Source organism: Mobula birostris, chromosome 6, assembly GCF_030028105.1.
Source record: "Mobula birostris isolate sMobBir1 chromosome 6, sMobBir1.hap1, whole genome shotgun sequence".
Lineage (NCBI taxonomy): Eukaryota > Metazoa > Chordata > Chondrichthyes > Myliobatiformes > Myliobatidae > Mobula > Mobula birostris.
In genome coordinates, this window is record NC_092375.1 from 150,951,616 (window position 1) to 150,972,371 (window position 20,756).

The following is a 20,756-nucleotide window of genomic DNA, read 5'->3' on the forward strand; positions in this document are numbered from 1 at the left end:
TTCACCCACAGAACTCTGCTCACTGGATGTTTTTAGCTTTTTGCACCATTCTCTGTAAACTCTAGAGACCGTTGCACATGAAAATTCCAAGAGATCAGCAGTTTCTGAGATACTCCAACCACCCTGTCTGGCACCAACAATCATTGCATGGTTTAAAGTCACTTAGATCATATTTCTTCCCCATTCTGATGTTTGGTCTGAACAAAAACTGAACCTCTTGACCATGTCCGCGTGCTTTTGTGCATTGAGTTGCTGCCACGTGATTGGCTGATTAGATATTTGCATTCACAAGGGAATCTGCAGATGCTGGAATTTCAAGCAACATGCACACACAAAATGCTGGTGAATGCAGCAGGCCAGGCAGCATCTATAGGAAGAGGTACAGTCGACGTTTTGGGCGGAGACCCTTCGTCACCAGCATTTTTTAGATATTTGCATTAATGAGCAGGTGTACCTAATAAAGTGGTCACTGAGTGTACAGGCTCTTAACAAATTATAAATGTTGATGGTATTTACTTTGGTCTGTACGTAGACAAGATGCATTATTGATCATTGTAAACAGAACCAAAGTTTGTACTTCAAATCATGATTTCTTGGCGAAAAATGCATTTAATTATAGTTCTCAGCATCAGACCTATCACTGCTTATAGTTCCACCTAAGTGTTATTACTCTGTTCACATTGCTTGTGTGTTATAAGACTGGAATTCCGGTTATGCAGCCTCGGTTGAGATCACTGCCTGTGTTTAAACAAATCTGAACATTTATTCTTCAATAATTGAAATGTTGGTTAAATTTCCAGGGGAAGACTTTTCGAACTTCCAATCTTGAAATTCATTCACTTCATGTGGGATTTATTTCCTATTATTATTATTTTTATTATTTTGATTGAGTGAATGTGTTTTAAGTGAACATGAGTGTGCCCTACAGCCACTCAGTGTAGAGAAGTTGTAAACCTCATCAACCTCCGAATGAGGAGGTGCGCATGGCCAAGTGGTTAAGGCGTTGGACTAGTGATCTGAAGGTCACGAGTTCGAGCCTCAGCCAAGGCAGTGTGTTGTGTTGTTGAGCAAGGCACTTAACCATACCTTGCTCCTGCACGTTTATAGCCCAGTGGCGGCAGTTGGTGCAGTATGGACAAGACAAGAACAATTTCATTTTCCTTATTTCAGTCCTTGCTGTGGACATGTACCTCTGGATGCTAGACTTCTCAGCTACAGGAAATATCTTCCCTATTTCTAGCCTTGAAGAATTCTCTATATTTAATGATACTGCCTCTCAAATGAGGCTCACCAGGATGGAAGTCATGGTTGGCATGGATCAGTTGGGCCGAAGGCCTGTTTCTGTGTTGTATAGCTCTAATGGGGAGTACCATCACATCGCAAAAGGACTTGAGCAGTTCAGTAGCACTTCTCGAGGGCAAGTTGTTTGTTTGTTATGTGCCATGTCATATGAAGGCAATCAGACTTTCTATGACCATGATTGTTCTTGGCAAATTTTTCTACAGAAGTGGTTTTCCACTGCCACCTTCTGTGCAGTACCTTTACAAGATGGGTGACCCCAACCATTATCAATACTCTTTAGAGATCTTCTACTTGGCATTAGTGGTCTCATAACCGGTTCTTGGGATATGCACCGGTTGCTCATACAACCATTCACCACCTACTCTTATGGCTTCAGGTGACCCTGATTGTGAGGCTAAATAGGTGCTCCACCTTTCCCAATGGTGACCTGCAAGCTAGCGGAGGGAAGGTTACACCTCCTTTGGTAGAGACATATCTCCACTCCACCACCTCCTTTGGTAGAGGCATATCTCCACTCCACCACCAAAGGACAATTAGGAATGGTTAATAAACACTGGCTCGCCATGCCTGGATCTCAAAATGAATATTCAGAAAAAAATTTAACCTTATTCTGGTGTATTTTCAATGGAAAGCAGCATTTTGGCCTCTCATTTTTATTTGGATGCTTTCTTATTTGTTTCTTTAAGCTGCTCAGTAGGAGTTTTGGCAATATTCTAAACAACATTAAAGATTTGGGGCCAAATGATGCAAGCTGTAAATAATGTATTTTGCAGATACAGTTATATTTACAGATATAGATGTAGCATGGTGGCAACAATTGGATTTGAGAGCTGGAAACAAAAATCGATCTATTTTTATTCAAGGCTGAATTATTTTAAGCTAAAACACTTTTGAACTGGAGTTGGTTGCATTTATTAATACCATAAAATATTATTAGCGGTATATTGGTATAAAGAATAATTTGTTATTAAGCTTGTGAGTTCATTGACTTGGTGCACTTTATGTATTGCAGTTTTTTTTATATTTGTTGTTTAAGATATCTGAATATGCAAGCAACTTCTTTGTCAACAGTACTGTCAACACCATCAAATTGTTCTTGCGCAAATGAATGCTTAGGTGCAACTTAACAAATTTAAGCTTAATTTCTCTGTTTAAAGTAAGAGGAAAAGTAAAAATAATTTCTCTATTTACTGGATCATGGCTTTTGAATACTTTTTAGAGAGGATAGAATGGTGAAATGTAATATTTAGTGGAACTTGTTTCAATACAATAGCGATTAATTAGTTCCTGTTTAAGTTGTGGGCGTGTGTTAGAGTCCAGAGTTTCTCGATTGGCTGGTTTCTTTTGTTAACCTATTACGTTATGCTAATGATTTAAAAAGGTATTTGTCAACTTTAGTACACACTGTAACTAAGAAGACTGCAGCTTGTTCGCATTGATGCCTGAAGGTGGATTAATGACTGCGACTTTGAAAGATGGAAAGTCCGCCTGTCCTAGTAAATGACTGATTAGACTTGTGCAAAAGATGGCTTTGGCTGCAGGGGTACACAAGTTCTCTGAAGAAAACCTAAAGAAGCACACGGCAATGTTTTCAGAACAGGATTACAAACACAGAGAAAACATGCCATCAAGGGAAAAAAGTTGCAGGTATCTTACACCATTGAAGGTGTTGGAAATAGAGAAGTGGAGACTTGCTGTAAAAGCAGAAAATGAAGTACCACGAGTAAGAACAAAGGTCTCAAAATACAAGCTGGCAAGAGAGATGATTCCACAAGAGGCCTCAGTGTTTCATATCTATCCTTTGCACGTATGGTCAGTTGAAAGGAATCCGAATATCATGTTCCAAGATGCCAAAAGTGCTGGTTTAACTAAAGATAACTGTAAGCAATTTAAAACTTGTTTAAGTGCCTCGAGGTTGCCACAACAGCTACCAAAGATACCATTCTCATTTCTGAGGAAGAGATGTGCAAGTTCTTCTTCTGTTAGCCAGACCTGTTTAGAAAATCGCTTTTACAAAATTGGCACACGCAGCTCTTCCCTTAAACTTTAAACTTCCATCAAAAGCTGGTGAATATTTGTCTGAAGTATTCAGACAGAAGAACACTTCAGTCTGCTCTTCCAAAGAGATGGTAATTGAGTTTTGAGAAACTCTTGGATATGAGTATATACCGTGACCTAAATAATTTGAAATTCATTTTCCAAGATCCTTTGAGGACATTATTTTGAACAATACAGAATGATGTTTATTTTCTGATTTTATTATCTGATGTTTATTTTCATGTATTTATGACATTTACAATGTATGAAGTTGAAAACAGCAATATTACTCTTGTGAGGCAGTTTGACTTCTCTGAGGGCAGATGGATTCTTATAACCTACAATTTTTGAAGTCAGTTGGATGTTGAAATAATATTAGCCAAACAACCCTCTTCAGCAGAAACTTGCGGATGTTTTTGTGATATTTTTCCTGTCTTTTGATTTACGACTTATTTTATCAACCAAGTTCAGTATTGCATTTTTTAAAAATTTATTCTCTAGCAATGTAGCAACCCAGCAGGAAACAAAAAAAAAGCTGTAGCAAAAACATCTTCATTCAGTGGCTTGTCAAAGTGATTCAGTGAATCACATTTATCTCCAGAAAGAGCAATAGCTTAATATGTTGTTTTAACTTTAGCTTTTATTGGTTGGAACTTGGTGAGTTTTGAATATACAGTTAATTGCCATTGCATTTGCCCTTTTAATTTGATTATTGATAACTTTGCAAAATGCTGGAGGAACTTAGCAAGTCAAGCAGCATCTAGGGAAAGGAATAAATTGTTGAGGTTTCAGACCCAAAAAGTCAACTTTTATTTCTTTCCCATAGATGCTACCTGACCTGCTGAAGTCCTTCAGCATTTTGCATGTGATACTTTGGATTTTCAGCATCTGCAGAATCTCTTGTGTTATTAATAACTTTTCTCCATTTCCATGACATTTTCAATTTTGTAGAAAGAATATTATATAGTTACATCCTCTTCTGGTTAGTATAGCTAGAAGCACATATGTCTGCAGCGATGGTGTTCACTATTAAGGGTTGTAATAATCCTTATGTTGGGAATAGAGCACCATCACAGAAAAACAATTCAAGCCTTCTTATTAGATACTAAAGAGCTGCTTATTTGAAAGATGTAGATTTTGATTGGCTATGGCCACCAAAGTGATCCTATTAATGATGTTTTTTTTGCTCAGTATTACTGCCTCCCTTGTATTCCTGTTGAATACTTGCAGTCATTCACACATCCTATCCTACCAACTACACGTGGGCTAAAGTAAGGGAAAATATCCCACTGAAATTTCTCCTGAAATTTGATAGTGTAAGGGCAAATTTTAAATATGTATACTGCTTCTGCCTAGCATTTAATAGAAGTGCATGCAGCTATCATAGTAGTTTGGTAGTGGAGGAGCAGGACAAGTCACACATTGTATGTTAGATCTCTGCTTATTTAATACTGATGTTGGTATGTACATTTATTGCAGAGATGTAAAGAGAAACAGAAAAATCTTTTTAAGGTTTGATAGCATCGACTTCCATTTATTGGGTCTCAAAGTAAGCAACTACATTCTGGAAATAGTGCAAGGGATCAGCAGTTTGATCTCTTGCGTCAGTAGAATGAGTCACAGGCAAAGTTGGAAAGAGAAACTAATTCTGGAGATGCTTTAGAGAGGAATTTAAGGAAGTATATTGTTTAGTAATGTTAATATGGAGCAGCATTTAAAGCAATCATTCAAGGCAGAATTGTTTATTAAGAAACAGATACAAAATCATAGGAAGCAGATTCAGAATTTTTCTGTCGTGGCACGTAAAGCAGAATGACTTATTTTATGTGGTCGTCATTGCAGGATAGTGGCAATAAAACTGTTCATTCAGTAGAATATAAACCTGTGAAGGTACTGCAGTTTGTGCCTGCTGGAGGTTAGAAGGGTGAGGGGTCAATTGAAATATCGAAGACCGTAAGAGTTCTTAACAAGCTGGATATAAAGAGGACACTTCCTCTTGTGAGTTGGGGCGAGGGCTGCATACCATTGCAGACTTCAAAGCCAAACGTGGTGCTGCCAACATGACGGCCTCTCTCCCAGATGAGCTCAATTGCTTTTATGCTCGGTTCGATGTTGCTAACTCTGAGCCTCCGAGGAAAGCCACTGCTACAACCTGCAACCTGGTCATCCCTGAGACTGAGGTACACAGATGTTTCCAACAAGTGGACAGTCGCAAGGCTGTGGGACCAGATGGCATCCCAGGGCGAGTATTCAGGATGTGCGCAGCACAACTGGCAGGTGTGTTTACAGACATTTTTAATCTTTCCTTCTCCCATTGTAGAGTGCCCTCCTGCTTCAAATTATCCACCATTGTCCCTGTATCAAAAAAGACCAAGGTATCATGCCTGAACGACTGGCGTCTTGTCACACTCACCTCAATAATATGCTAATGCTTTGAGAGACTGGTCAAGGATTACATCTGCAGCTTGCTACCACCCAGACTGGACCCCCTACAGTTTGCCTGCCGACACAACTGATGGACAGACGACGCAATAGCCACTGTTCTACGTACCAGCAGGTTGTAAGAGTGGGCTCCCTCACCTCCAACACTCTGACTCTCACTACAGGAGCCCCTCAGGGCTGTGTACTGAGTCCCCTCCTTTACTCCCTGTCTACTCATGACTGTATCACCACCCACAGCTCTAATCTGCTAATTAAATTTGCCGATGACACTACATTGATTGGCCTAATCTCAAACAATAACGAGGTGGCCTACAGGGAAGAAGTCATCTCTTTGACGCAGTGGTGTCAAGAAAACAACCTCTCCCTCAATGTTGCAAAAACAAAGGAGCTGGTTGTGGATTACAGGAGGAATGGAGATGGGCTAACCCCTATTGACATCAATGGATCTGGGGTTGAGAAGATAAACAGCTTCAAGTTCCTTGGCATCCACATCACTGAGGACCTCACATGGTCTGTACACACCAGCTGTGTGGTGAAAAAGGCGCAACAACGCCTCTTTCGCCTCAGACGGTTGAGGAAGTTTGGTATGGGCCCCTAAATCCTAAGAACCTTCTACAGGGGCATAATTGAGAGCATCCTGACTGGCTGCATCACTGCCTGGTATGGGAATTGTACCTCCATTAATCGCAGGACTCTGCAGAGAGTGGTGCGGACAGCCCAGCGCATCTGTAGTCGTGAACTTCCCATGATTCAGGACATTTACAAGGACAGGTGTGTACAAAGGGCCCGTAGGATCATTGGAGACCCAAGCCATCCCGACCACAATCTATTCCAGCTGCTACCATCCGGGAAGCGGTACCACAGCATAAAAGCCAGGACCAACAGGCTCCGGGACAGCTTCTTCCACCAGGCCATCAAACTGATTAACTCACACTGATTCAAGTGTACTCTTTACTACATTGACTGTTCTATTTATTATAAATGGTTATAAGTTACTATGATTGCACATTTAGATGGAGACGCAACTTAAAGATTTTTACTCATTATGTGAAGGATGTAAGAAATAATGTCAATTCAATTCCATTCAATTGAAGGAGAATTTCGGACCACGTAAGATCAAGAGAAGCCAATTCTTTTGCTCTCAAGATTGAGGGTCTGATACTTTTATTTCTCAAAGTTGTGGAAGCAGAGTGTATATTATTTTTAGGATCATATGTCCTACTGTTCTGGAGTCCTAATTTATACTTTGTTTCACTGACAGAACACTTGCTTTGTTAAAAGTATTCTATAAATAGAAGTTGTTGATAAATTGTTCTCACCTCTCATTTTTTGTATTGCTGTTGAATTTATAACATCTTGGTGATACTCAAATCACTTTGCTCATTTGAAATCCTTCTGTCTTATTTGAAAAAAGTTACCTTTTTTGGCATCCACATCTCTCTTCCTTTGTAAGCCTTGAATGTTTTTTTGTTCTGTGGAAGCTGCTGTTTTCAAGTAGATCATAATTGACTCCACACCTAGTAGATGAGGGAAGCATTTTGACATTATTAGAGAATATTCATTTTGTGTAAAAAGCTGTGAAAGAGAAAAGACGTAGAATAATATCTAATTATGTTTCATGCCCGAGTGTTTCTGCACCTATGAAATCGCACAGTGTCCTGTATAGTCATGCATCACTTTGCCCATTGCTAAAAGAAGTCTTAACTCAAGAGCTTGACATCTCCATTTTTCTGGTTTCTAGTCTTCAGCCTCTTTTGCACGTACCTCCCCATGAGGAGTACTAGGATTGTGATATCATTTGACAGCAACTCATCTAAAAAGTTAATATGTTCTTAAAGCTAAAGAATCCATTATAATTATCAAGGACATCTTGGATACCTTAACATATAAGATTGTAATGATGTTGGCAGACTGTAAAATCCAAAGTTAGTAGCCCTTGATGCAGCATCATGTTTTAGCATAACTTGGAACAAATAGAATCTGGGGTTGGTGGAATTGCTTATCATGTTTTTGCCCATAGCTAATCTATTTATACCAACAGTTTTTCTTACTTTTTTATTTGACCAACTTAATAGTGTTATGTGTTACGAGAATAGACTTTGAAATGCTTTTGAAACTTTCTGGCCTGAAATATAAACCCTGAACTTTGTCACCCAAAGTACTGCAGATGGAGGAAATCTGAAAGAAAAGAGGAAATGATGAAAATTACCAACAAGGCATGCAGTGTCTGTAAAGGGGAAAATTGATACTTGAGGCCAGTGACTTTTTTTTTTAAGTCCTTGTAAGTAATTCCAGTTGGGATTTAGGATCGGATTCTCAAAGAGTGTTCAAGTATGGACTCCTGCACAGAGAAATTTGAAGTATTGATAGGAAAGTGACTGGAAACATTAGGTTTGGAACTGGGGTCCTGATGAAGCTAGTTTAATGAGAGCTGAAGCAAAGAGCTTAGTGTTTGATAAATGGGTGCTGCACAGTGACATTAGTAGCCAATCATTCATCTACATTCTATATTTGTACAGCACTACTGCAATATTTTCCGTACTTTGTCTCTTGTGGTTATAACTGAGTGAAGATGATGCAGTAAACTGAATTCAATGAAAATTAATTTTTGTGTGCTCTGCACACATTTTTAACTGTAGAGAGAAACAAGAAGACTAGGGAACTTAGAAGAGCAGGATGCTGAAGATGTATGAAATTATGAAGGACATAGGGTAATTGCACACAGCCTTCTTCCCTGTGTAGAGCAGTTAAGAACTAATGGACATGGGTTTAAGATGACAGGGGAACTATTTAATTGGATCCTAGGCATAATCTTTTATGCCTAGTGAAATACCTAATGTCTAGTGGCATACAGGAGGTGTACCTAATAAAGTGGCCACTGGGTGTATATGGTATGAACTGCAAGAGGAAATGGTTGAGGCAGATAGATTAACAACATTTAAAAGACATTTGGACAAATATGTAGATAGGAAAGATGATACTATCCGATCTGCTAAGCTTTTTTGGGATTTTCTGGTTTTGAAGCAGTGAGCAGAGGCGGGAAAAGAAGGATTGTAATGGAAGGCAAGAGAGATTATATGACAAGAAGGACAAAGGTACAAGTGCTGCCAAGTTAATCTTCTGTTATTTCCTTTTTCCTTATTCTTGTCAATAACAATCTCAACTCCGCTGCTTTCAAATTTTGAACATAGAACAGTACAGTCTCTTCGGCCCATGATGTTGTGCCAAACCAATTAAGTTAGTTAGCCATTTGATCACTAATCTCTACTGCCTACACAATGTCCATATCCTTCCATTTTCCTCACATTCATGTGCCTATCCAAAAATCTTTTAGAAGTCCCTGATGTATTTGTCTCTACCGCCACCCTAGGCATCGCGTTCCATGCACACCACTCTCTATGTTAACACCTTGATCCATACATCTCCTTTGAAATGATCCCTTCTCATCTTAAATGCATTCCCTCTGGTATTAGGCATTTCAACCCTAGGGAAAAATACTGTCTGTCTACTTCTCTATGCTTCTCATGATCGTATAAACCTCTATCAGATCTCCTCCCAGCCTGTGCTAATCCAGAGAAAACAACCCAAGTTTATCCAACCTCTTGCTATAGCACATTCAGTCCAGTCCAGGCAATATCCTGTGCTCTCTCCAACATCCATCCTATAATGGGGCGACCAAAACTGTATGCAGTACTCCAGATGCAGCCTAACTAAAATTTTTATAAAGCTGCAACATAACTTCCTGACTTTTCAACTCAATGCCTCAACTAATAAAGGCAAGCATGCCATATGCCTTCTTAACCCCCTTTCAAGCTGTGCAGCCACTTTCAGGGAGCTGTGAGCTTGGACCGCAAAGATCCTTCTGCCTGTACATTTCACAGTGGACCTGGTTAAACTCCGTCTGCCATTTCTCTGCCCATATCTGCAGTTGACCTGTATGCCATTGTATTCTTTGCCAGTCTTCTACTCTATTCACAACACAACCAATCTTCATGTCATCTGCAAACTTTATAACCTACCCAGCTACATTTTCATCAAGGTCATTTATATACATCACAAACAGCAGAGGTCCCAGGACAAATCCCTGTGGAAAACCAGTAATCACAGACCTCCAGCTAAAATAAAGTCCCATTGGCAACTACCCTCAGTCGTCTATGCGCAAGCTAGTTATGAACCCAAACGGCCAATTCACCGTGGATGGCATGAATCTTCTGGATGAGCCTCCCATGACGAGCTTGTCAAACACCTTACTGAAATCCACGTTACCAGCATCCACAGTTCTACCTTCATCAGTCACTCTTGTCACCTCATCAAAAAACTCAGTCAAGTTTACTATATGCTCCAACCTGGGAAAGATTCAGACATTTGAGTTGACTGTTTTGGGCTTGCCACACCCATGGCCTCTTCCGATTATAGAGGAGTCTTAAGAATGTAAGGAATAGGAGGAGCGCAAAAGACTTGCTCTGTGCTTCGATAAGCTCATGGCTCATGATCCTTTAGCTCAACTCCCCTTTCCTGCTTCATTATAGCTTTAAGTAGCTGGGTCTTATCTTGAGACTATGCTCAACCTTTCCATCAGAAAATCTGGGAAAATAATAAAATTTGTGGCCTTAATTTTCTCTGGAAATGTAAGCATTTTCAGAATCGGGCTCAGATGTGTTTATTTATCACGTACATACGTTTATACAGTGAAATGTGTCACTTGCGTTAACAGCCAACACAACCTACGGATGTGTGAGAGGCAGCCCACGAGTGTCACTACGTATTCCAGCACCAACATACCATGACCACATTGCTTCCAGAACAACATAGAACACAACAAGCAACAGACGAACAACCGTTCGTCACACCCGCCCAGCCATACACGCATGCACAGAGCCCTACAACCCCAGGACAGGCCTCATTGCCTCCAGCTATCAGTGGACTCGCAGATTTGCAGACGTTAGGCTTCAACTTCCCCAGCGGAATCACAACAGATTCAGGTCTGTGGCCGTTGGGCCTTGCTTCTGATTGACCTACGGGCTTCGATCTTCAGCAACGATCCCAGGGCTCACCAATGTCGATGGATGAGGACCCCAAACACTAGGACTCGAATGGCAGATTCTCCGGAGAATGGGAGCCCAAACAGTCAGCCCTTATGCTGGACACACTGATTTGCATGCTTGGTGGGGGGGAAGGGGTGGTCATCGTCACTAGTGCCTCCTGCCCACATGGCTCAAGCCCCTTCCGATACAAGCTTGTGACTCAATGAGATCGCCTCTCATTCTCCTGAACTCCAGTGAATATATGCCTAATCTTTCTATCCTTTCTTAGATACAGTATCTTATTCCAGTAACCAATCCAGTGAATTTGCACTGCACTGCTTTAAAAGCAAGTTCATCATTACGCAAGGAGGCCAAAACTGTTCATTGTATCCCAGGTGTGGCCTCACTAAAATGCTGTACGTTTGTAGCTACACTACCCTAATTTTGTATTCCACTCCTATTTTCAACCCATGATGCCTTATCAATCTCATTTCTGAAACTATGCAGGAATAAAATAGAAGTTTACTTCTATTTCTGCTTCATTAATTTCTGATAACATTATTCTGTGTTCAACTGGTTGGGTGGTAGCTTAACATATTTGAAAATTTAATAAAATCTAACCAGATGTGAAGAACAGTAAACATTGCCTTTGAACATAGTCTTCTGAAATAGGAGTAGGTAGGACAAAAGGCTTATTGAGTCTACTTTGTAATTCATCTCACAGATAAATAATGGAAGCATTGTACTTGGGTACAAACCGTAAGGTATTCTGGCAAAGGGAGCAAAATATGATTAATGAAAGCTAATGGAGAGTATTCATACGTACCAAAAATTAATTATTCTGAGGACTTTTGGCATTGCAAGACTAGCGATTAAAATCTCTTTCTTTCAGATGTAACTCATTAAAGACCTTGATGTCAGTCAAAATAGGATTTAATTGGATAGAATTATTATAGACAGTTCAGAATCTGAGATTTCATGTTTCTTTATTCATAAACTGTTGTATTTGACAGCTAGGGCAAGAGGAAAACTGATTTCAGGGAAAGATATCCAAGTTCTCATTATGTCATAGTGACATCTGGCAGAAAGCCCAGTAGTAAAAAGTTTTCATCACTGGAAGCCCAGTTAAATACTCGTTGCTTGCTTTGTAATATGGAAAATGCATTGATCATCCCCCAAACTTATAAATGATCTCTGGTCTTGTCCTGCACTTACTTGGTCTCAACATTGTAATGGTGATATTATATGGGGAAAAAACAAATGTTGGACAAAGATAGCAACACACATCAAAGTTGCTGGTGAACGCAGCAGGCCAGGCAGCATCTCTAGGAAGAGGTACAGTCGACGTTTCAGGCCGAGACCCTTCGTCAGGACTAACTGAAGGAAGAGCTAGTAAGAGATTTGAAAGTGGGAGTGGGAGGGGGAGGGGGAGATCCAAAATGATAGGAGAAGACAGGAGGGGGAGGGATGGAGCCAAAAGCTGGACAGGTGATTGGCAAAAGGGATATGAGAGGATCGTGGGACAGGAGGCCCAGGGAGAAGGAAAAGGGGGAGGGGGGGAAAACCCAGAGAATGGGCAAAGGGTATAGTCAGAGGGACAGAGGGAGAAAAAGGAGAGAGAGAGAGAAAGAATGTGTGTATACAGATAAATAACGGATGGGGTACGAGGGGGAGGTGGGGCATTAGCGGAAGTTAGAAAAGTCAATGTTCATGCCATCAGGTTGGAGGCTACCCAGACAGAATATAAGGTGTTGTTCCTCCAACCTGAGTGTGGCTTCATCTTTACAGTAGAGGAGGCCGTGGATAGACATGTCAGAATGGGAATGGGATGTGGAATTAAAATGTGTGGCCACTGGGAGATCCTGCTTTCTCTGGCGGACAGAGCGTAGGTGTTCAGCAAAGTGGTCTCCCAATCTGCGTCGGGTCTCGCCAATATATAGAAGGCCACATCGGGAGCACCGGACGCAGTATATCACTCCAGCCAACTCACAGGTGAAGTGTTGCCTCACCTGGAAGGACTGTTTGGAGCCCTGAATGGTGGTAAGGGAGGAAGTGTAAGGGCATGTGTAGCACTTGTTCCGCTTACACGGATAAGTGCCAGGAGGGAAATCAGTGGGGAGGGAAGGGGGGGACAAATGGACAAGGGAGTCACACAGGGAGCGATCCCTGCAGAAAGCAGAGAGAGGGGGTGAGGGAAAGATGTGCTTAGTGGTGGGATCCCGTTGGAGGTGGCAGAAGTTATGGAGAATAATATGTTGGACCCGGAGGCTGGTGGGGTGGTAGGTGAGGACCAGGGGAACCCTCTTCCTAGTGGGGTGGCGGGAGGATGGAGTGAGAGCAGATGTGCGTGAAATGGGGGAGATGCGTTTGAAAGCAGAGTTGATGGTGGAGGAAGGGAAGCCCCTTTCTTTAAAAAAGGAGGACATCTCCCTCGTCCTGGAGTGAAAAGCCTCATCCTGAGAGCAGATGCGGCGGAGACGGAGGAATTGCGAGAAGGGGATAGCGTTTTTGCAAGAGACAGGGTGAGAGGAGGAATAGTCCAGATAGCTGTGAGAGTCAGTAGGCTTATAGTAGACATCAGTGGATAAGCTGTCTCCAGAGATAGAGACAGAAAGATCTAGAAAGGGGCGGGAGGTGTCGGAAATGGACCAGGTAAACTTGAGGGCAGGGTGAAAGTTGGAGGCAAAGTTAATAAAGTCAACGAGCTCAGCATGCTCAGTTGGACAAAGATATTTTACTGCCATTAACTCTTCTCAAATTAAATAACCTGTTTCGAACTATCTCAAGAGTGCTGGTATTAGATTGATTGAAGAAACCTAGGTTCACACTCCCTTCTGAAATTACACGATACTTTGCTACTGGGGGTGACTCTAGACTGAAAGCTAAACCCCTACACCCTCAGGCGAATGCAAAAGATCCCACAAAACTGCTTCAAAGAAGAAAAGCAGAGTTCTCCCCAGTGTGGTGACCAATAATTATCCCCCATCTAAGGTTATCAGGTCATGTCTTTTTATAAAAATTGCCAATTGTTTATTTTCCAGAGCAATACACACAAAATTCTGGAGGAGCTCAGCAGGTCAGGCAGCATCTATGAAGATGAGTAAATAGTCAATGTTTTGGGCCATGACCCTTCTTCGGGACTGGAAAGGAAGAGGGAAGAATCCAGAATAAGAATATGAGGGGAGAGAAGGGAGTACAAGCCAGAAGGTGATAGGTGAAGCCAGGTTGGGGGGGGGGGGGTGGAACTGGCGTAAGAAGCTGGGAGGTGATAGGTGAAACCAGGTGGGGGGGGTGGAACTGACGTAAGAAGCTGGGAGGTGATAGGTGAAGCTAGGTGGGGGGGGTGGAACTGACGTAAGAAGCTGGGAGGTGATAGGTGAAGCTAGGTGGGGGGGTGGAACTGACGTAAGAAGCTGGGAGGTGATAGGTGAAGCTAGGTGGGGGGGGGGTGGAACTGACGTAAGAAGCTGGGAGGTGATAAGTGAAGCCAGGTTGGGGGGGGGGGTGGATCTGACGCAAGAAGCTGGGAGGTGATAGTTAGAAAAGGTAAAGGGCTGGAGAAAAAGGAATCTGGCAGGAGAGGAGAGTGGACCATGGAGAAAAGGCAGGAGGAGAGGCAATAGAGGGGGGTGATAGGTAGGTAGAAGGGAGAGGTAAGATGTAATAAGGGAGCCAGAGTGAGGAATGGAAGAAGAGGGAAGTGGGGGGGGGACATTTAGTGAAAATTAGAGAAATTGATGCTCATGGCATCAGGTTGGAGACTACCTAAGCTGAATATGAGGTGTTGCTCCCCCAAGCTAAGAGTGGTCTCACTTGTTTATTTTCCAACCCTTCACTACAAACGTGACAAAAACTTGTGTAACACTATGTGGTAACATGCTTTGGAGTACACTGAGGTCACATAAATGCTGGTGGATTTTGTTTTCCTGTAGTTTTACAATCATTTGCTGTTTTCTACTTTGGTGTTTGCCACTGCTTTTGTAGATATATTTAGGTGAGTGAAAAGAATTAAGATGGTAGTTCAGATGAGCTCCCAAGAGTTCTACAGACGCAGGAGATTCTACAGAGTACACATGCAAAATGCTGGATAAACTCAACAGGTTCTAGTGTACGTCCTGATGAAGGAATGCCAATTGACCTGCTGAATTTCTCCAGCATTTTGCATGTGTTCACAGAGTTTTAATTTTAATTCTTGCTATTAATTTATGTCATTTTATGACTGGTAATTATTACTAATCTGATGGCTTTCAAATAAAAGCAAAATTTGATTGCTTTCCTGATTATTTGCCGATAAACACTATTTCTTTTAATTTATTCACATTTGAAGAATTGTTTTATTTATAGGCTCAACAGTTAGATCCTAATTTTAGTTAACTCATAGCTAATTTTCGCCTTTAGGACATCTAATACATGTTCACAAAGATTTGTTTGAATCCTTTTGTGAAATGTGTGAATAGATGGATTTTCCAACTTTGCACCATTTTGCCATGTAATAAGATGTTTGTTGACCTGAACACTTTGGGGAAAAAAGAATTGGGGGTACTTTTTATTGAGGCTAGAAATCTCAGCCTGGAATGTGTCCAATGCTCTGAACATTGTTGTAGTATTAAGACAATATTAAATGCAAAATACTAACCAACTCTTCACAAATTATTACATTTTCTGTTACAGCTGATCAGATTTCATGGTGTATACTTGCCCACATATGTTGTTACAAACATATTATTAGCGTTTGGAAGTCAATTAATCCATCTTTATTCTGAAGGTAATGAATAAATGACTTCATTGTTTTTAACATGTTTATGTGTAAACAAACCCGCTGAATGTCACTGATAGAATACAGTGTAGCTGTTGTGTAGCAACATAGAGGAGAGAAAAATAATTCCGAGCCCCACTTTTCTCATTTTGCCTTATTTACTTTGCAGAATCTAGCCATTCAATCTTAAAATGGCACTAATTGTTCTTCAAATTCAACAACAGTGTTGACATCAGCTAATATTTCCTGGCAACCCATTCCCCTTACTGAAATGTTAACAGGACAGTTTGTATAAATTTCATGTGTAGAGAGACCGAGAGGCTACTACATAGCTTCTTCCCAGTAGAGGAAGACAAGATGGATGATATTGCCATTAGGCTGCCTTAACTTAACCACAATACATTATGCAGAAGTATAGCACAATGGCCTGGTAACGGTTTGCATATATTGCCATCATGTAAAGTGATATTAGTGGCTGGCCCTGAACATGAGAGTATCATAGATTAGGAACAGAGGCATGAAGGAGAACAGAAATGAGCAACAAACCTGGAACTACTCGACGAGTTAAGCAGCATTTGTGTAGAGAGAAACAGAGTAATAGTAATATTATAGACAATGAGAAATAGAAATAATATAGATTGAAAGCTGGAATATATGTAAATAAAAATCTCTAAGTAGAATTTCTAGGAGTGGTTTCAGACAAATGACTGTAAAGTAGAGCACTTAAGAGATTTGTAGTTAAAGAGCATACATAATTGTGCAAATATATTGTTACCAGTTGCAGGTAACTAGTGATTAGATAATTTGCCTTTCTAGCAGAACGGGGGAAAAGGTGGAAAATTTGTTCCATAGTCTTGAGATATTATACTGTTCTCCACGATTGCCCTTTAAAAGGCAGTAGATAGACTTTGAAAGAAAAAGGAATATATTTATGAAACCTCTTATGAAACCAAGAAACCAAGTTTACCAGTTGCAGGAACTCTGCAGTCCAAACTGTGTAGTTAGCCAAATAGTAAATTCTCCTCAATTAGTATTTTGAGGCTTCTATTGTACATTTTATTTGTTGGTTCTAGAGTGGATTGCTTTTGTTATTACTTGACCGATTACTTCAGTACAGCCTTAGGAAGTCAAGGATACTCAGCCCATGATGGAAAATGTGTAGATTATATTGTAACTAACTAATGCCTCCTAGTGGGCGATCACAGAAGGCATTAGTAATTACTAAAGATTAACCTAGGAGAAAGAAATTACACTGAATGTCAAAATGAAAGCAAAGATAAAGTGGAAAAATTAATTATGCTCCGGTATGAAATTGCAAGTTGATCTTTATAGTATTGATTTTTCATTGTGGGGCGATGACCCAAAATTAATACTACATTGTTTGCTGTATAGTGGCTTTCATACATTGGATTTGACCATTCATGGCAGTACCAGTATATTTTGCCAAACCTTGATGCCCTTGAACTGTTAGACAGGCTGGGCATTTCTGAGGGTAGTTATGAGGGTAATCCACATTGCTCTAGATTCCTTTTTTTTAAGAAAAAAAACTTTATTCATGATATACGCACAAAGGAAGAAAGTGCAAAAAATGTTTACATTCGTTGTAAACATTACATTCAGTAGTGTAAACTTTAAAGGTAAAAAGGGATAAGCAAACATAGCACTATTCCCTCTTGCACAGCCCCTTCAGGTTTCCTCCACCCAACTTGACACCACACCTCCGTGTGCAGTGGTAGACGGAGCCTGTACTGTGGTCCTTCCCCTTCTCACCTTAGCCTTGGTTGCATGTAACTTCAGTGCATCCCTCAAATCATACTTGTGCAGTCTGAACTGAACCAGCCTGCAGCATTCGCTTTCAAGCATTTCACCGCACTGCAAGACCAACAAGTTTCAGGCAGACCAAAGGGCCAAAACTTGTTTGTTCTTTTGAGTTGATGACCTTCAAGCAGCATTTGATGTCTGTCCCAGTGTATGTCTCCAGGAACAGCTCATAGATCAGAGTCTGTTACACAGCTGCTGGGGATGAACCCATACTTTCAGATTTGCACCTAGATTTACAGTAACAATTAAGCTGAACTAACAAGGAAGATAAATTCTCTTTTATTGAATGGCATTAGTGAGCCAGATTGATTTTTGGAATAATCTAGTAGACTTTCAGTAACTGTAAAAGTCAATAGCTTTCTTGTCCATGCTTAAGTTCCCTCAGTATGTTTAAATTTGCGTCTCTGGATTCCTAGATCAATAGCTATATGTTGTGGTGCCATGTACAAAAGAATATGCCTCACACAGAGTATGTAAAGTGCAATTGGAAATCAATCAGGAGCTCTTTTAACATGATTCTGTTCTGTCTATAGATCACTGTTTGGATTTCAGCATTGCTTTAAATGCTGCAGCAAAACCATACAAAGTTATTCCATTTTCCAATCTTGTTGTGTTCCTTTTGAGGTAAGCATTCTTGAATTAAAAGAAATTTAAGTTTGTTCTGCTGCTTGTTTTGCTGCTGCTTCTGAGCTTGGGATATATTTTTGTTTTACAGATATGACTGGTTTGAGAATGTATGGTCAATTCTTATGTTGCCTAAAATTGATCTCCTTATTTTAAATGAACAAGGAATCGGCAACAGAGCAATTTCTATTCTCCTTTTCTTGTTTGGGACAGCAATTGCCTACTGGAATGGCATATTCTTTGGTTTATTTCTAAAGCAGCTCTCCTTCTTGTGGTCAGTCTTTCACAGGTAAGCTTTTATTAACTGTGAGTGATGGCAAGAGAAACATTTGCAGTAATTTTTTTAGTTTTGTGGTCTTACTTATAAATCTGCAATGTTATTTAAACATATCATTAGGCATATTTCTGATGTGGAGGACGAATTTAAAAATGGCCATCACATTCCAAGATGGCAGCTCCTCTTTGGCCTAGACTATGATGTTTGATCACGTTACCGCTACAGCACCTATGCTCCGTCTGCCAGAAGAAGTGGGATCTCCCAGTGGCCACCCATTTTAATTCCACTTCCCATTCCCATTCCGATAATTCAAACCATGGCCTTCTCTGCTGCTGTTGCAATGAGGCCACACTCAGGTTGGAGGAACAACACCTCATATTCCATCTGGGTAGCCTCCAACCTGATGGAATGAACATTGATTTCTCGAACTTCCGTTAATTCCTCCCCCCCCCCGCCCCATTGCCCTCTCCTTCACTAGTCCCCATCCCCTTTTCCCTCCTACCTTATCTCCTTTACTGCCCGTCACCTCCCTCTGGTGTTCCTCCCGCCTTTTCTTTCTTCCATGGCCTTCTTTTCTCTCCTGTTGGACTCCCCCTTCTCTAGCCCTGTATCTGCTTCACCAATTAACTTCCCAGCTCTTTACTTCACCCCTCCCCAGCCATTTCCACGTATCACCTTGTGTTTCTCCCTCCCTTCCCCCACATTTTAAATCTACTCCTCATCTTTTTTTCTCCAGTCCTGCCAAAGGGTCTTTGTACATTGACTGTACTTTTTTCCATAGATGCTGCCTGGCCTGCTGAGTTCTTGCAGCATTTTGTGTGTGTTGCCTAGCTACGGTTCTACTGTGTTCAGTGTGAATCTTTGTGCACTGCTGAGAAGCTTCAGTGTTAGAACCTACTCTTGTAATAGAGTGGTGTGAATGATTGTAGAAATCCTCTTTGAAACTTCACCGTCCATTTTGCCTCAAAGGATCTCACCTCTTGTGTTAGAATGTGTGGGATTTAAACTCCATGCTAGAAACGCCAGCGTACACTGTAATCTGAAGAGCCCTTGTACAGAGGAAGTAATCCACTTTCAGAGTGCATGTCCGACTGATGAGGGGGTACATTGAAGCCTCATCTGCACTTCAAAGTGCACATGAAGGATCACAAAATCAGGAGACGTTTTGCTTATAATTATGTGTATCTTGAGAATATTGAAAATCAGATGGTTAGCTATCAGTAAATTAATGACTGAGATTCCTTTGTAATATCTGTTGTTACAGATCTGAAGTACTTAGTTGAAGTACTTTAGTTGTCGGCAAATTGAGTTGGGCTTCAATAAAGTTAAGAAAAGGGCTTTATAAAAGGCAAGGTTCTACCACTTTAGCTGTCACCAGAACCAAGCTGTAGCATAAAGTTGACTTCTCATGGCATTGTTTCATTTCACCCGGTTCTGTAATTAATAATGAATTGTTTAAAAGTAACTGCCCTTAGCTGTTTCGCTTTGCCGTTCACTTAATGAATTGGAAATGGGCAGGAGAAATATACAATTAGCACAATGTACTGCACGTAGATCAGAGAGGAGAATTACAAAGTAAAGGAATGAGCAAGAGTCAATAGAGGCAAGAAAGGTAATAAAAGAAAATGCATGACAAAAATACAGAAAACAAATTGCTCTCTTGGGGAAACCAAGAGAGCAATGAAAGGGAAAAGAGAATCAAAGTTTTATTTTAGTAATAAAGCTATGAGAAATCATCTGGGTCAAAACTTGTTTTCTGCTTAAAGGTGAGAGTGCTGTAAATCATTTGTGAATGAGTTGATCTCATGTTTGCTGCAGTAATAAAGAATCACACGGAATAAGGTACTGGCCATCAATTTGATGACTCAGTAAGTCGTGCTTGGCTTTTTCACTACCTGTGAATAAACAAAAGGACTTGAACTTTTGCTTTGCCCATAGCAGATATTTGTTTTCTCTTCTATTTATTATTTATTCATTTAGAGATACAGCGTGGGATAGGCCCTTTGAGCTGCATCACCCTGCAACCCTTACCACCCCCCCCCCCCCCAACTGATTAACCCTAACCTAATCACGGGACAATTCATAATGACCAGTGAACCTACTAACCAGTATGTTTTTGGACTGTGAGAGGAAACTGGAGCATCCGAAGAAAACCCACACATTCCACGGGCAGAATGCAGGTGACATCGGAATTGAACTCCAAACTCCAAGTAGTGTTAGTAAGTAGTGTTATCACTGACATAGGTTATGAAATTTGTTGTTTTGTGGCAGCAGTACAGTGTAACACATAAGAAATTACGGTAAGTTATGATAAGGAATATTGACAAAATCAATAATAGTGCAAAAGAGAGCACAATAGTGAAGTCGTGTTCACGGACCATTCAGGAATCTGATGGCACAGAAGAAGAAGCGGTTACGTAAGTTACTATGGGTTTTCAAGCTGCTGTACCTCCTCCCTGAGGGTAATAATGAG

At 40.7% G+C, this 20,756-nt stretch overlaps 1 protein-coding gene across 2 annotated transcripts in view; it reads left to right on the forward strand.

Annotated features, from left to right (window-relative positions):
* Positions 1-20,756, forward strand: part of pgap1 (post-GPI attachment to proteins inositol deacylase 1) — a 106,217-nt gene that overhangs the window by 59,905 nt on the left and 25,556 nt on the right. For both annotated transcript variants that reach the window (XM_072261627.1, XM_072261629.1), the window contains exons 20-22: positions 15,477-15,570; positions 17,916-18,006; positions 18,098-18,295. In XM_072261627.1, coding sequence (XP_072117728.1) covers positions 15,477-15,570; positions 17,916-18,006; positions 18,098-18,295 — 383 coding nt within the window. The remainder of the gene's footprint in view (positions 1-15,476; positions 15,571-17,915; positions 18,007-18,097; positions 18,296-20,756) is intronic.